The sequence below is a fragment of the Neomonachus schauinslandi genome, chromosome 13, assembly GCF_002201575.2.
Source record: "Neomonachus schauinslandi chromosome 13, ASM220157v2, whole genome shotgun sequence".
In the NCBI taxonomy this organism is placed as follows: Eukaryota; Metazoa; Chordata; class Mammalia; order Carnivora; family Phocidae; genus Neomonachus; species Neomonachus schauinslandi.
Window position 1 is genome coordinate 26,264,777 of NC_058415.1, and position 18,063 is coordinate 26,282,839.

An 18,063-nucleotide genomic window follows, 5' to 3' on the forward strand; every position below is an offset into this window, starting at 1 on the left:
ACAAATTTTGATCATTGTGTTTGGATGTTGGATTTTTATAATATTCTCACAAAGATTCTATAAACCAAATAATCTGAGCTGGTTAAAAAGGATGACGAAATGAATTCAACATTTAATATAGCTTTTATTTGTTTAATTTGGTAAGTGGAGAATGTAACGCTTTCAAGGCAAACTCTGGGTTATTTCAGTCACAAGTCCACAGTTAACATGATTCTGAAGCACAGTCTTATGTTCAATGTCTACCCACCCTACACAGTCACAGCTAAAGAAATCCATGTACATACGCATTTGTTTTCAACAACTCGGGATTCAGATTTTATATTCTCACACACTTCAAAATGTATCCATTTGATGCAGGATATAACCATAAGAAGATAAAAATTCATGCAATGATACTCAGGTTTTAAAAAAAATCCAATATTTGATCATTCAATGCCATATCAAGTGCACTGAATATCTAAAATAAAACAAGTGCCAATTTTATCATGAATTAATAACATATTTATTGTCTTGAAACCAAACAGGCCCAAGTTACTTTTTGTCTTTCTTGAGTCAGCTATTAACTCATTTCTCTCAAACTTCCTGTGTAAGAAAAAAGAAGATATTTCCTTTCTTTTTTGCACTTTCAAGAGATGGCAGAAGGTTTAAGGTAGGTATGCTCTTGACAATTCAGAGTCAGAAAGTACTTCTTCCTGAGCAGAAGGTTCATAATCTCCTACGTTTTCCGCCAATTCAGTATCTAAGTCGTCATTACTTTCTGCACTGTAATCCACTTCTTCAAGGAATCGAGGCTCATCTTCATCCAAAACGTAAGTGGTAGGGCTGTGGCCAGAGCACAGAGAGCACACGAGACTTCATTAGATCCTAAGGTTCTAACATAAGGTAATTTGACCACATTGGGTTAACTTTGATTTCAAAATAACGTAAGTAGTTTGATTAGCTTTAAAAATGTTATCCAAATGAAAAAGTTAAGAGATTTATAACAGTTGAGACCATAAAGGGTGAAATGCTAAGTATTAATCATATGACAATGCTGTCAACATATACCCTACAATTAGAGAGCTATAAAAAACAAGAGACTCCCCAATTAGGTTGCTTTTTTCAAGGACTTCAACAATTTGCGGGATTAAAAGTTCTATCTTAATCACTAAAAAGGAACAGACCATTTCAATAAGCTTTATCTTATTAATTCATCCATTATAAGAAACTGCAGTATTTAGGGGTGCCTGGGTGGCTCAGTCATTAAGCGTCTGCCTTCGGCTCAGGTCATGATCCCAGGGTCCTGGGATCGAGCCCCGCATCAGGCTCCCTGCTCCACGGGAAGCCTGCTTCTCTCTCTCCCACTCCCCCTACTTGTGTTCCCTCTCTAGCTGTCTCTCTCTCTCTGCCAAATAAATAAAATAAAATCTTTAAAAAAAAAGAAAGAAACTGCGGTATTTAAACACTAAAACCACTTATTCTAAGTCTATACCATGATTATTTGCCATAAAACAGCCCATACACTCTTCCTCCCAGTTTCCAGTGGTCAAGAATAAAAACGAAAAACAAGTGAACGCTCCACACCAGATTAATAACTTGCCCTTGGGACACAGAATAAGATATTTGCTTAAAAGCACTAAGTGCTTCTGAATATTTCATTAGGTAGGCTGTTTGGGATAAAGACAACCTTTCCATCTTTCCTCTTCAAAAAAAAAAAAAAAAATCACAGTATTCTGATTTCTCCCCATTTGGGAGATTTTACACACATGCACGTGCGCGCATGCACACACACAGTGTTATCAAAGAAACACTACAGAAATATTTCAATGTCCCCATGTTGTGACCAAAACTATCTTAATTTCACACAGATGCATGTCTGTTTATATCCCACCTGCTTCCAAAAAGGATTTCCCATCATGGATGCAATTAAAAGCTATAAAATCAGAAAATAAAAAAGGAAACAATAAACTGTTAAAATGAGCAGGGAGGCAAATGTCATTAGGCATCTAGAATGAAAGAAGTCCTGCACTGAATATGAAATTCGGTTCAGATATCTACAAGTTTAGGCAGGAAAGACAAGTTAATGGATTATACGGTTCTCATTTTCTGAAAAGAGAAAGCAAAACTCATCCACTAAGATTATCTCTTTTTCCTAGAATTGTTTTTATCTTGCTCATTAAAAATATATTGCAAAACCACCTTGATCTATTTATATAGCAAACTGCTTAAAAAGTTCAGAGCTTGGGTGGGGGGATGGGTGAGACCGGTGATGGGTAGTAAGGAGGGCACGTACTGCATGGAGCACTGGGTGTTATACGAAAACAATGAATCGTGGATCACTACATCAAAAACTAATGATGTATTGTATGGTGACTAATATAACATGAAAAAAAAAAAAGTTCAGAGCTTGCCCTGTGATGGAGTAGTCCCGATAAACCTGCTGAGTGGCTTGAAGGACTATGTGAGGCTTTATTACTTACCTAACACTCACAAGAATGATTTCACAGCTTTCAATTATGCAACTAAAATATTTATCATGAATCTATCAGGTCTTTAGGAAAAAAATGAGATTAAAAGGAAAAAATTATTTGCCTTTTAAAATGATCATTTTCCTTTTTTTCTTTTAAAAAACAGTAATTCATTCCTCCTTCATGAGTTTGGTGTTTCAAATTCTCAGGGTGTCCCCGGTGAATCACAGCATACATGGAAGGCTACTAGAACAGACTCTTAGAATAGACAGAGGCTTCAGCTAAAGCAAAGGAGGGGGAAGGACAGAAGTGAGGGGGAGAAACTTGTTTACTTTCTTCCTGGAGACTGTCCTAACAAGAAGAAAGGATCATGGAAATGCAAGGGAGGAGGCAGATTTGCTCAAAAGCCATGCACTCCACTGGTACAGGGGCTGGGGAAACCAACCAGAACTGTAAAGGCTCACTCCACAGTGAGGAGGCACCATGCCCAAAGCAGTGCAGTTACCCGCAGCATCGTGGGATCTCCCGACAGGGAGGAAGAGCACAAAATCCACGTGGTGGGTGGGTGGGCAAGCATCATTCAGGAGCTCTACGGACAACAGAATTCCAACCCACCTCTGCATTCCACCCCCCACCCCATACCACCACCAAAGAAAACAGACTGGCATAAAGTAAACTAGTTGCAGGAAGCCCAGCCACTACACGGAGGTCAGAGCAAGGACCTAGTTCTACATGGGCAGCTGAATACTAGAACATTAATCCACATGAACTAAGAGAAAGGGTTTAAAGAAAGCCTAGACTTATAGGCTAGAAAACAGTCTTGTAAGTTGAGGAAACAGAAGAAGAATGATTTTGAAGCAACAAAAATGCCCAGGATCAAGCAAAAAAAGCTGCTAGACATCAAGGAGACTTGGAACAATGCTGGGGTCAGATACTGATAAACACTTTTTTTAAGTCTAAGAAGCACAACCTGGAAGGCAAAGCCCCTGGAAATTTAAAAGAAATCCCATAATAAGGAATGTTCAGAAAGTAATTTGAGCCTGTCAATTCCTGATCTTGGCTTCTTCATATGCTGACTGTGACATAAACCCCCCCTCCATGTTCCGGCATCATCCATCGTGATACTTAGGAATGGATGGATTTCACACTCTTAATTCCATTCCCAGAACCCTCACTGACCCTGATATTTGATGCCTGTTTCTGCAGGTCCTATCAAAGTCACATTCCTATCCTCAGCTTCGTGAAGGTGTACCATCTGGCTGAAATGCAGCGAGTCCATCCAGCAATGGCAAAGGGGCCCTCAGTGCTAAGCTGTGCACGTGTGGGGGCAGGGGAGAGCGGTGGGTAGATCTAGGGTCAAAGAGCTGCAGGAATCCTGAGACAGCGGGAACAGAAGATTACAATCCCCGTAACTCCACTGAAAGCAGCCTTCTGACTGGTATTCCAGTTGCCACTGTCCAGTCCATTGTTTCTAGATCTCTCTGTTGCACTTAACTGGTAGCAATTCCAATACTCCTCTCTTCTGCTGTGCCTCATTCCCCTCTGTCCCTCCTCACTGCTGCTCAAGTGCTCTTCATCCTCCGTAGTATGCCTCAAAAATAGGTGCTTATAAAATGCTCTCCTGGCACGCTCTTATATGCAAGCCCTCTTTGAGTAAGCTCGCATATTTTAATTTGCATTCTGATCATTTCCAAATCCAAATTTCAAGCCCTGACCTCACCCTTGAACTTCCACTGTGCACACAAGCACTTGCTAGCAGATTCACATGGCTATCTCACATACACCCCAAGTGTATGTTCAGAATGGAACTCACCAGACTCCCTAGCAAGCCTGCTCCGCTTGTCCTCGTCCCAACATCATCCACTCAGTGCGTCATAAAACCTAATTCTCAGCAAGTCCTGCCAATCAATCTCTGAACTACTTCTTGCTTCACATTTTACATCACAAACTTTCACTGACATTGCTTCGTCTGCTTAGGACATACTTCCCACTTTTCTCCCAGAGACTCATATTTCCTTCAAACTGCAGCTCAGGCTCATCTTTAGATGTTCTTCCTTTCTGGTAGCCCATTCTGGGCTAAGCGCCCTTTCTCTGTATCCCCTCTGTACCCTGCGTGTTCTGTCCCACCACTGCTCCCAGGCAGGTGAAATCATCTATTTGTGGGCCTGTCTTCTCAGCAGCATGTCAAGGTCGGGAGCTGTGACTTACGCATATTAATCCCTCTTATCAGCTCCCAAGAGTACTCGACACACATTGTAGGCCCTAAACGAATATTTGCTGAACTCCACGAGAAGCCACAGGGCCCATGAGACCATCAATTTTTATGTTACCCCATCCCACTGATTATACTTTACATAAAAAAACTTAAGGCACAAGACCAATCATAGCAATTCAGCTTCACTTTTATTAATAATTCCAACATGTTTTGAACAATGTACAACTTAGGAAGGGCCTTCATATACATTATACCTCACAATAACCTCCAGATTATTGAGAAAGACTTTAAGGTAATTTGCTCTAGAGTTATAAAATAATTAATCCCTTGACATCAGCAGAAAGGAATTCAAGTAATAATTCGATCACAAATAGAAACTCTAATCAGCACTTAGTTATTTCCTATCACTATTACTTTTTTCCAACCACAACTTCCTTGTCCCCCTAATTCTCTTCCTGTTAGTTTACTCCCACTGGCCTGTTCTGCTTCGTTCTCCAACAGCTGGCCTATGTAGACCTGCCCTAACATCCTTCTCTTCTGGATTTTAATCAACGAGAAACATTTCATCCTAAAAGAGAAGAGCATTTTAGTCCAAAACCAAATCTTCCTCATGCTGCTTCAGGAAAAATATCAAAACCTTCACCCAAATGGCTTTCTCACAGGATGAATTTGTTGAAATTCTCTGCTGTATGGTATCATTATGATGCAGAAGAGGTTCAAAATTCCCACTGATTTCTGAAGATAACAAAAAATCCTGCTTCATTCAGATTCCGAAAGTGTTCTGGCTATCACTATGTTAAACTAGTAAGCACAGGCAAAATTAAACCTAAGAAAGTCGCCGTCTCCCTCGAGGCACGCCCAGCCACTTGCATGAGCGCTAACTGGACATCTGAGACACCAGGATGCATATCGTCAGTTCTGTTACCTACACCAGCATGAAAGAAGCAAAACCCTGGACATGAAGTCAGAAATTCTGGGTCTGTGCCTCTCTTCTTCCACTAGTCAGCTGCACGACCTCGAGCAACTCATACACTTTCTTCAAGCACTGGTTTTTCTCAAGAATAAAAGCCAAGAGAACAGTGTCAGCGCCACTACCTCACAGGTTGTTTGGCTCCAGTTAGGTAGTAAGTGTGAAAGCATCTGTAAATTCTTAAGCTGTACAGATATAAAATGCTATTATGAAATTAATAAAGCTACCTTGTTAAAGAAAAAAGTTAATCAAGGGGCGCCTGGGTGGCTCGGTTGTTAAGCATCTGCCTTTGGCTCAGGCCATGACCCCAGGGTCCTGGGATTGAGCCCCGCATCGGGCTCCCTGCTCAGCGGGAAGCCTGCTTCTCCCTCTCCCACTCCCCCTGCTTGTGTTCCCTCTCTCGCTGTGTCTCTCTCTGTCAAATAAATAAATAAAAATCTTTAAAAAAAAAGAAAAAAGTTAATCAGTTCCTAAAGAGCCCAGGTAATGGGCTGCCCCCACACCAACAGGACTAAAAATACCGCCTTCCTCTTGTAACTCAGAATCCTCCCTTAACCTCATACTCTTCTACAATTTTGAAACTAACCTACCTGTTTTCAGACAGCACAATAAAGATATCCTGGGGGAGAAATTCTGAAATTGATACACAAACAGAAAAATATTCCATTGCCCAAATTACCAGCAATTTGTGACTTGCTGATTATGTCTTTCTTGTATTGAAATATCAGGTCTCATGTGAAAGAAAAATCTCTATCTGCCTAAATATCACAGAATGTTTTATTTATATAATTTGATTCCCAGCTCATAAGAGATGTTGTATCTACTAAATATCAAAGCAAACAAAATTATCCATAGAAAATACAAGTAACAATTTTTGTCAGTCTTAATTGTCCACAGTGTATACATAAGTATTTGCACATTCCTACACATGTACATACCCAACACACACAGTACAGAATTTCTAACAGGATATTTCGCCGGGGGGGGGGGAGGGGAGATAGTCATTAATTTACAGATACTTTTTGGACCACAAATATAACTAAGCTACCTTCAAAAAACAGTCACTAAACTCCAACTGACTTTATTTTACTATTGATCTAAAAACATTCCTTATACAAAATAAAAAGGTTAAATAGTTAAGTTTCCCAATAATGCAGGACAGCCTCAAAAGCTGAAACCATTCCTTTTTAGTAATTTTACTTAGTCACTTGGAAGATACAAGATACAATGAAAGCACAGGGGAATTCTGGAGTCAGATCTGGGCACAATTCCTGGTTTTGTTGGGAATTACCAGAAAGATGACCTTGGGTCAATTCATCTCTGAGCCTCAGTTTACACAATATGAAAAGGGGTTACAATACCATCTGTCTCTGATCATTCTCAATACAGCACAAAAATCTCGGAGATAATAATCGAACTTAACAGAAACTCAAAATGGGCATGCATGTTTGCGGTCCCAGGGCCACCCCTGGTTTAGTGATGCGCTAGCAAGATGTACAGGATTCAGCAGACAGTTGTATTAACAGCTATGATGTATATTACAGTGAAAGGATACAAAGCAAAATCAAGAGCAAAGGTGCATGGGGCAAAGTCCAGAGGAACTCAAGGCCAGGCAAGGGCAGCTGCTAAGAGGCAGAGAAGTCATCAGAACTTTCAGCAATTTCAAAGGACTGGAGGCAAAAATTGGAGTTCAGAGCTGCCAAGTTTCCTGAAAGAAGGGAGTTGCAGAGATATGACCCCAACAGTTCTCTCCCGGAGGCATGTGACAAATTCTTAAAATACACAGTGCAAGAGGCTGAACAGCAAAGCAGAAAGCAGCTGAACAAACCAACCAGAAAATAAACAACAGAATTTGGGGCAGTCTTGTGGTGCTGAGGAAAGGAGGAGCCCTAGGCTTTCCACAGTGACCTCTGGAGGGCTACCACTTAGAGAGGAGAGGTGTGAACCAAGGCTAAACAAGTTTTACAAGTTTTGCAAACCCACCTCCAGCTAGCTCAGTCCCTTGCCAGACTGGGACCACCTGCCTACTCCACAGCCTGCCAGAGGATAGAATGAATCCTCTTTGAAGGAATAATTCCTCCTGATTCTGATATACCATATTCTTACTTTGAAGTCTCAAATAGGCACTTACTGAGAGGAATAACTTAATTCTTCCAAGAGGCTACAAAGAATATAGCTTATAAATATTAACAAATATCTACAATCATCAAATTCCTTATACAGCTGTCTTAGAGACTAACAATTACTAACTCCATACTTATCTGGATCTCAATGATAAGGATCATTTCTCTCTCTTATGATAAGCCTCAAAGCTTTCATTATAATCAAATCTGGCCTGGGGTCCTGAAGTGTTCACATTAAGTCCCCAACTTATTTTTCTGGATGATTTTAATCTCCTCTATATTTGTAGGTACAACAGCATTTCACTGACTTAGCACAAAAACACAAATGGTTCACTTCAACTATGATTTCCAGTGGACTAGAAGTGGTAATATGATCTTCAATTACATGGCATGATTTATCTGCCTAGAGAATATTCTAATCTAATTATAGCTCTAAGAATTTTCTACATGGTTGCAATAAATGACACTCACAAATGCACACCAGACTCAAACATGTGCATCACAGCCATTACAAAGGATTTTTTAAGGATTAGCTCGATTAAATGATAAACTGTACATTTAAAATAAAGCACATTAATACAGTAAGCTTGACTGCATTCCTGTAAATACTGCCATTAACATGTGGCCACAAATGATCTATACTGACAGACTCTGTCCTTGACCAAACTTGAGCCAGGCTCTTCTGAGTCCTCCTTTCAAACTAGGACCTGACCTTGGGCTCTGTCCTCAGTCAGGGGCTCTGCCTGCTTAGTCTAGCTGTAGTAAGAACTTTGCTGAGTCAGTTTATCAAAATCCCCCACTCTCTGTATCTCATCAGTCTGGCCTGCTTTCAGCAAAAACTCCGTCAAGTAGGTTTAGCTAGAATCTACCTTACATGTGATGGTTCCTCTTAGTAATTTTCCACCCACCAATCCCCCACTCTACTCCCTGGCTATAAATCCCCACCTTGCCTCACCGTATTCACCCTTTGTAGCAGTCCTCCTGAACAGTCTGCCTTCCTAATCTGTAACAGTATCACAAATAATTTTCTCTTTAACAATATTAATTTAATTTTCTCAGAAGACAAAGTTCCTACATATTTACAAATAAACACAAGCTTTACATGAAGAAAGTACAGAAAATACAGAGGCTAATATTTCATTCTAGTGTTAACAGTCTGTAGCAACGAGTAGCTTTGTACTATCTTACCAATAACCTCCAGCCAGTCGCTCTGATACTGCTAGCGACAGAGGCAGAGCCTTTAACCAAGAAACATTATGATGTTAACGCATTCACAGACCTGTACTCATTCTCTATACCTTATGAGAAATGTACTCTATCTTTATCAAAACACATCAAATTAGATTTTTAAAAAAGTATTAACAAAAAAAACAAATGCTAAGCATATTTTAAAGGTTTTTTCCAGCTTAAGTCCTGTTTATTTTATTAGTTGCATTAAGTACAAATTCAACAAATTTTCTAATGTCCCTGCTGTATGCACAAATACAAATTAAGTACTGATACATGCTACACCACAGATGAACCCTGAAAACAAGCTAAATGAGTGAAGCCAGACGAAAAAGGTCATACACCATATGATTCCATTTATATGAAATATCCAGAACAGGTAAATCCACAGAGACAAAAAGTAGATGAGTGGTTGTCAGGGGCTTGAAATGACTGTTTAATGGGTATGAGGGTCTTCTTTGGGGGTGCTATAAAAAGTTTTGGAACTAGACAGAAGTGACTGGTAGTTGTACAATATTGTGAACATATTAAACACCATTAAATTATTCACTCTAAAATGACTGATTTTATGCTGTATGAACTTCATCTCAATAAAAAAAAAGAAAAAGAAAACAGGTCGAAACACTGATTATAAGACAGTCATTAGACTTCATTTAAACATGGGCATATGTTTTTATTATGATAAAACATTGCATAGCGTTTGGCGTTTTTCAACTTCACTTTCCTATTCAAACTTCAAATACTTCTTCTGTATATCTAATATCCTGAAAGTAGTGACCACCAACCATATCCTGACGAGCAGCACTGTTAAATGTTTTATCAGTTCTCGAATCCTTTAAATGAGACTGAGAGGACTCTTTAATAGTTCAGGTGACAGGTGAAATAAAAACACTTTCGCTAAGTACAAAAATACTACATAGCTATAAGCTTTTAAATGAGCGCTACTGATATTCCCAGCTTTGACCTAAAAGAAACACCCCCCCCCCCACAGGAAAGATATAATGCAGACTTAGTGTTCCATCAGATGAAATTTTTATTATACAACAAATACAATTAAGTAAAGTTAGAATGATTTATGTATGGTAATTTCCAATGAATGCTCTGGGAATATAAAACATGATTAATTTTCAACCACAGGCTTCACTGAAAAGGAAGTTCAGTAACTTCTGGTAAGTACAGTGAATCTCAAGAGCAACGAAGATTACTGTAAAAGAATAACTTTTCTTTTAAAGGATAATCCACAGGAAAAAGAACACTGAAGAGGAAATAATAGCAAAGAAGATATATTAACAAAATGTTAGAAGATGAAGGCAGATGGATGAAAAATGAACGGGGCCTGAGTGCCAATTTCTACTTTGCTCAAGTACTTACAACAGGGGAAGCCATGGGGAAAATGCTAATTTGCATTACACAGTCAGAGGAAAGCTAAAATAATCTGGGTGATAAACCTGATTATCAGGGCGCAATTGAAAAGAGAATGGACTAAAGATATTTATAAAGAGCAGTTAGACCTTCAGATCACCCTCCTCAGGTTATTCCCTAGTTTAGAGAGATAGAAAAACGACTTTCTAAAGAGTTTTATCAGAGAGGCTATCCAGTTGGGGCCAAAAGACAGAAATGGGGGTCAGGAGAGTAAGTGAAGAAAGTCTGCTCAAAAGTAAGTTCAACTGGCCCCCAGAATGCCAGCTACTGGACCTTATGCCCCAGGGGCAACATTTCTCAAAAATTTTTTAAATCACCGCCCAGTGCTCCAAAGGAGTTTTCTCCCCCTGATCCCCCTAATTAAATACAATTAAGAATTAGAAAGATAAATTTCGTATCAGATTAGACCCAGCTAAAGAAAGCATGGGTGAATTAAAGGTTGGTTAGAAAAAACACCTAGCTCTTGACGGTCAACAGGACCACAAGGCTACAATAAACAAAGAAGCAAGTCTTAACTGGCATGCACAAGCATATACACATATGTATATATATAGTGTGTGTGTGCATTCTGCACAGAGGCAATAGGCAAAACTGCCCATCTCCCAGTCTTTCACTGAAAAAGTTTCATCTGCATATTTTAAAAGCTGCAGCCTGAGGGCCAGACTTCTAATTTAGCAGGAACTGTGGGCTGCCATCCTCTTCAGAGACTGGGGAAGCCAGCAGATATATATCCTGCCTTCTCCCCACAGGGTGCTCTAATAACCAAAGCAAGTTACCCATATCACCCTGAAAGGAGCTTGTACATACATCTGACACCTCAGCTTTTGTGGCTGTCACTGAAGACACAGACCTACAGACAGCCTGGCTCTGTACTCCAACAGGGCTCACATTCATGAGTCCCATGTACTGTAACAAAGAAGCAGTTCTTAGGCACAGAGGCACCTCCTACAGCTATATACTCAGACTAGCACAAAGGGAACAGGCAAAAATACCCATCTCCCAGTTTTTCCCTGGAAGGGGCTTAAACTACATGCTTTTCTAGCTGCTGCTAGAAGGTCCAGCTTCTAATCATTCTGCATCTAAGTGCTGACTATGATCCTCCTTTTTGAGATACTACTATGACCTGGCACCCCCAACTACTGGGAGACACTAAAAACAAAGAAAGAGGCTTGGGCTATCACAAAAGTCTGAGACACAACTAGGAGCTCAAGCCAGAATAATCAATGAAGTTCATCTCCTACACGAGAGCATTCTGCTAAGACTGGGAGATGGCTAGTTTATCTAATGTGCTGAAACCAAAACAGAGAGCCATGGAAAATGAAGAAACAGAGGAATATATCCCAAACAAAAGAACAAGATAAATATCTAGAAACAGATCTCGAAGAATGCAGATAAGTGATATACCTGATACAGAGTTCAAAATAATGGTAATAAAGATTTTCAACAAATTCAGGAGCAAAGCATGAACAAAGTGAGAATTTCAAAAGAGAGTCAGAAAATATGAAAAAATACTCAATAGAAATCATAGAACTGAAGAAAGAATCTGTGAACTCCGAAAGGGCAGTAGAATTCATCCAAACAGAGGAACAAAAAGAAGAAAGAATGAAGAGTGAAAATTACTTAAGGGACTTATGGGACATGAATAAACAAACCAATATATTCATTATAGAGTTCCTAGAAGGAGAGATAAAAGGACAGAAAGCTTATTCAAAGAAATAATGGCTGAAAATTTCCCTACCCTGGGGAAAGAAAAAGACATCAGAAATCCAGATTTACAAAGACCCAAAAAGATGAATCCAAAAAGACCCATACCAAGACATATTATAATTAAAGTGTCAAAGTTAAAGACAAGGAAAATCTTTAAAGCAACAAGAGAAAAGCAACCTGTTACATACATGAGAACACACGTAAGACTATTAGCAGATTTTTTTCAGCAGAAATCTTGCAGGCTAGAAGGGAGTGAAAGGATACCTTCAAAGTGCTCACTCAAAAAAACAAACAAATTATAGGCCAATATCCCTGATGAACTAGATGCAAAAATCCTCAATAAAGTATTAGGAAATTCAATTCAACAATACATTAAAAGGATCAAACATATACCGTAATCAAGTGGGATTCATCTCTGGGATGCAAGGATGGTTCAACATTAGCAAACCAATCAGTGTGATACACCACATTAACAAAATGAAGAATCAAAATCATGCGATCATCTTAATAGATGCAGGAAAAATATTTGACAAAATTCAATATCCATTCATTATAAAAACTGGAAGAGGATGACACACACCTCCACACAATAAGTTGATATAAGCCCACAGTTAACATCATAGCCAGTGATAAAATGCTAAAGCTTTTCCTCTAAGATCAGAAACAACAAAAGAATGCCCATTCTCACCACTTTTATTTAGCCTAGTACTGGTAATCCTAGCCAGAGCAATTAGGAAAGAAAAAGAAACAGGACATGGAAATCAGAAAGGAAGAAGTACAATTTTCTCTCGGTGCAGACAACAGATTATATCTAGATACCCTAAAAACTTCATAAAAAATGTTAGATATAATGAACAATTTCAGTAGTGATGCCAAGGAAACAAAATACACAAAAAACAGCTGCATTTCTATATACCAACAATGAACTATGAAAAGAGAAGGAAACAATCCTACTTACTATAGCAGCAAAAAGAATAAAACAGGAATAAGTTACGCAAGGAGATAGAAGATAAAAACTGTAAGAGAGCGATAAAAGAAACTGAAAAAGATACAAATAAATAGAAAGGTAGTTTGTGCTCATGGATTAGAAGAACTAATGTTGTTAAAATGCCCACACTACCAAAAGCAATCTACAGATTCAATACAATCCCTATCAAAATGTCAATGGCATTTTTCAAAGAAACAATTGAACTACAAAAGACCCTGAATAGACAAAGCAATTTTGAAAAAGAACAAAGGTGGAGGCATCACACTTCCTGATTTCAAACAATCATGCTATAGTGATCAAAACAGACACAGAGATCAATGAAGAGAACAGAGAGCCCAGAAGTAAACCCCTGCATATACGGCCAATTAATTTTTGACAAAGGAACCAAGAATACGTATTGGGAAAAGACAGCCTCTTCATTAAATGATGCTGGGAATACTGGATAGACAAATGCAAAAGAATAAAACTAGACCCCTACCTTACTCCATATACAAATATCAAGTCAAAACAGATTAATGACTAGAAAGTACGATATGAAAGTACGATATGTTGTTTCCTAGAAGAAAACACAGAGGGTAAACTCTTTTGACACTGGGCTTAGCAATAATTTCTTTTTTGACACCAAAAGCAAAGGCAATAAAAGGAAAAATAAACAAGTAGGTCCACATCAAACTAAAAAGCTTTTGTACAGCAAAGAAAACCATCAACAAAATAAAAAGACAACCTATGGAATGGGAGAAAATATTTGCAAACCACATATCCAATAAAGGGTTAATACCAGACATACACAGAACTCACAACTCAAAAGCAAAAAAAAAATTTTTTTTTTAAATGGGGCATTTCCCCAATTTTTAAAAATGGGGAAAAGGACCTAAATACACATTTTTCCAAAGAAGACATACGAATGGCCAACAGATATATGAAAAGGTGCTCAATTGTACACTGTTGGTCACCATGTTGACTGGTACACCCACTATGGAAAACAGTATGGAGGTTCCTCAAGAAATTAAAAATAGAACTGCCATATGATCCAGCAATGCCACTTCTGGGTATATATCCAAAGGAAATAAAATCATTAGCTGTTAAAGAAATATCTGCACTCCCATGTTCAAAGCAGTATTATTCATAACAGTCAAAGTATCAAAACAACCTAAGTGTCCATCGATGGATGAATGAATAAAGAAAATGTAACATACAGATATACAATGAAATATCATTCAGCCTTTAAAAAGAAGGAAATCCTTTCATTTGCTACATGGATGAACCTGTAGGGCATTATGCTAAGTGAAATAAGCCAGACAAAGACAGATAGCTAGTACATGGTGTCACTTACATGTAGAATCAAAACAAAAACAAAAACAAAAAAACAATTGGAACTCAGAGAAACAGAGTAGGAAAGCAGTTGCCAGGGGTATAGGGTGTAGGGAAAAAAGGAGAGATTGGTAAAAGGGTACAAATTTTCAGCCTTGAGATGAATAAGACCTGACGAAGTAATGTATAACATGGTGATTACAGCTGATAATCCTAGACTGTATGACTGAAATTTGAAGAGCAGAACTGAAATGATCATATTCGTTCACACACACACACACACCCAACAGTAAATATGTGCGCTGATGGATGGATATGTTATTAATTCAATGGGGCAATCCTTTTACAAGGTATACATATATCAAAGCATCATAAAATCTTAAAATTGTATTTGTGAATTATACTTCAATAAAGCTGGGAGAAAAAAGAATACATGAAATAACTTGAAGGAAGGCTTCTAAATATCAGTCAGAACAACTGACAATCTTTATATATTTACTTCCAGTAGAGAATTCAGGTGATTACTGTCTCAATTATCATATTAAAAAGAACAGAGTTCTAATTAATGTTTTACTACACTTAAAACTCCTAAACTAATATATGTAACAGAGCAGAGCAATAAACTGACAAGTCAATATCTAACAAGAAAAATCATGAAGATTCTACAAAATGAGCATATTCTTACCCATATCCATCAAACTATAAAATGCTAAGGTCTGGTGTTATGATTAAGAATTATAATACTGAATTATATCTGAGCCTGTAACTGATCAAATTTTATATATATTTAAGGAGCAAAGGTTTATCTATTGAGAATATTATTTGGCAGATATAATTAAATTTTCAAAGGGATACTAAAGTAATTAGCTGTTTTTAGTATATGTAACCAGAATGGTACTGGAAAGCCATTTGATGTGTGTAGATATCAACAAAATAAAATTTCAGGTATGAATCCTGATTCCAAGTCCTCTTATTTAGATATTATCTAAGTACTGTTTTCCATATTGCTTATTTTTGGGTTAAAGGTAAACCATTAAGATTACTAAAAATAGCATTCAAAATATAAGGATATTTCGTTACAATCTCATCCAAATATCAATGTTGAAAGAATGAAGAACATTATCACAATTTGGAACAAATAAATACATAACCTAGATGTTTAAACTTTATTTAATTCTAAAAATGCTCTTGGCTATCAAAATCTCTGTGCCTTTCCTCCTTAATTAATTTAATGAAGTCTAACAGTATACTACAACATAATAACAGAAGGAAACAAGTGCGTCTTACCTAGTTACTTTGCAGTTCGATTCAATCAAGTCATTTTCAAAGTCAAGCAGGCTGGAAGGCAGATTATATTCCAATGGGGATGTCAGTCTTTTCAAACGCAACAGACCAACACAAAATTTTGCTCCCATCTCTTCTAATTCTCGAGTACCAATCTGTAAACCCTAGAAATAAAGCAATTTCATATATGTAATTAGGACATTTGCTGTCCTCTGGCTGTTTCTTATTATAATTACATAAAAGAAATTTGTAATTATATTAATAAAATTAAAAGGTACTTTGTACGGGCCTACAACTCAATAAGCACAATGTCTTAACAATATAAGATCATTTAGGTCACAAAGGAAACTGTCTCAAAAAACCATTCTAAATGTCTATTCGCATTCATTACATGCTAACTATTTTCACTAACACACTGGAAAAAAATAAACGTTCTGTGGTTATATTACTCTTGGAGTTCATGTGTGAAATTATATTTTTGCTAGTATTTCTTGTAATCTACTACTTTGGATGCCAATGTTGAAATACTGTACTGTCAAAATCAAAGCCCGAATTTGTAATAACTGAAAATTACCATATATAGACACTTTTTACCATATGATAAAAGAAACTGGTAAATAAAAAAACAAATAAAAGGAAGGTAACTATGTCAAAAAAAAAAAAAGAAAGAAACAGATCTAGGCCAATGAGGTAGCAGTAAAATAAGTTCCTATGTTCCATGTCAATTAGGAATGCCCATTTCAAATCTGGTCTACTGCAGCAAAAAGAAAATTTTACTGCAACTTATTACCCTTTTCTGACAGTTTCCCAATAAACAATATAAGGCTTATCAAAAGTTAAATGTTACCACATAAAATGATAAAAATGGACTATAAATCAAAACATTGCTTATTGTTTAATTTTCAGATAAAAATGAATCTCTAAAATAAGTGAAATCCTTACACCAAAAAAAGTTGCAGGTGAAAATGAGAGCACACATCATTTAGAGAAAAGGTACTTTAAAACAGCTTTACAATGACGAGACTGAAAGCACACAGTAACTGAAGAAATAAATTGTAAAAACTGTTACTTACCCTACACAAAGCACATGCCTTTATAATAATGATTATTTTTTTTAAAGATTTATTTTTTATTTTATATTTGAGAGGGAGGGGGGAGGGGAGGGAGAGACTCTTCAGGCAGATTCCCCACTGAACAGGGAGCCTGATGTGGGGCTCAATCCCATGACCCATGAGATCATGACCTGAGCTGAAACCAAGAGCCTGACACTCAACCGACTGAGCCACAGAGATGCCTCGGTAGCCTGACGGTTTAAGTATTTTACCCATCTCCAAATATTCTAGGAAATGGAACCTAACTTTATTAGAAGATTCATTTGCCTTCTTAATTTAAAAGCTTTAGAAAGGCTATGACTGTTTCTGAATTAGTTCACAGAAAATAAAAATAAAGATCATTTACAGCCTAAAATTCAGTAATATAAGAACATTCTTGAGGTGAAGAGAACTGTTTCTTAAAATATCATTAAACTCACACAACTTATTAGCTAACATTAACAAGTCTGAAAAGTATACATTACGTGTGTAGGGGCAGATGGGAGTATTTGGGAATTCTGTACTTTCCACTCAATTCTGCTATGAATCTAAAACTGCTCTAAAAAAAAAGTTTATTAACAATAACAAAAAAGCTTGTAAAAAGAAAATGTTATGATCACAGCACTGAATTTTAGACATTTAAAAAAAAACCTGTTAAGGTTTAATGCTAAGACATTTCTCTGCGTAACAGTTTTAAATCAACATTAACTCTATTAACTAAATCATATAAAAAAGAAATGAGTATTTACTAGGTACCCATTTTATTTTTTAAAGTCTATAGATTTAAAAAAAATAACCGTTTGGAAAACTGGTTCAACATTTTATGTTTCAAAATATATTTTTTAGCTATTTTTAAAATGTGGTTTTTGAAATGCCCAAAGAAATTTATCAAAATACAAAGAGAATGTTTTAAAAAATCTAATGAAAGTCTATCAGTAGAATCCAAATATAATAAGAAAGCACTAATGCTATATCCCATAGTTGATTTCAAGGGGCATGCAAACCTCAGTTTCTCTACTTCTCCTCCTGCCCCCAGACGCTAGTTTCAAAGACACTGATGCTTTAAATTGCCTTCTCCAGTCTGACTGCATAAAGGATCTCTTTAAGACATAATTTACAGTCTGTTTCCATAAATCATACAGCTTAAGGGTTTTTTCCTCAGAGATACCTATGGTCTTATACAAAAGTGATTCTCAAGCGTTGTTCCCATCCTACACACTTAAAAGAATATGAGACTCTTGGCAAAGTTGTCCACGACAGCAATGATTACGAGTCAGG

The 18,063-nt window shown here is 37.2% G+C and overlaps 1 protein-coding gene across 1 annotated transcript in view; it reads right to left on the minus strand.

Moving 5' to 3' along the window:
* Positions 1 to 400: 400 nt before the first annotated feature.
* The window catches only part of AGTPBP1 (ATP/GTP binding carboxypeptidase 1), a 139,122-nt gene continuing 121,459 nt past the window's right edge, over positions 401 to 18,063 (minus strand). The window contains exons 24-25 of the mRNA XM_021677917.1: positions 15,698 to 15,858; positions 401 to 822 (exon numbers count right to left, since the gene is read on the minus strand). Coding sequence (XP_021533592.1) covers positions 645 to 822; positions 15,698 to 15,858 — 339 coding nt within the window. The 3' untranslated portion in view covers positions 401 to 644. The remainder of the gene's footprint in view (positions 823 to 15,697; positions 15,859 to 18,063) is intronic.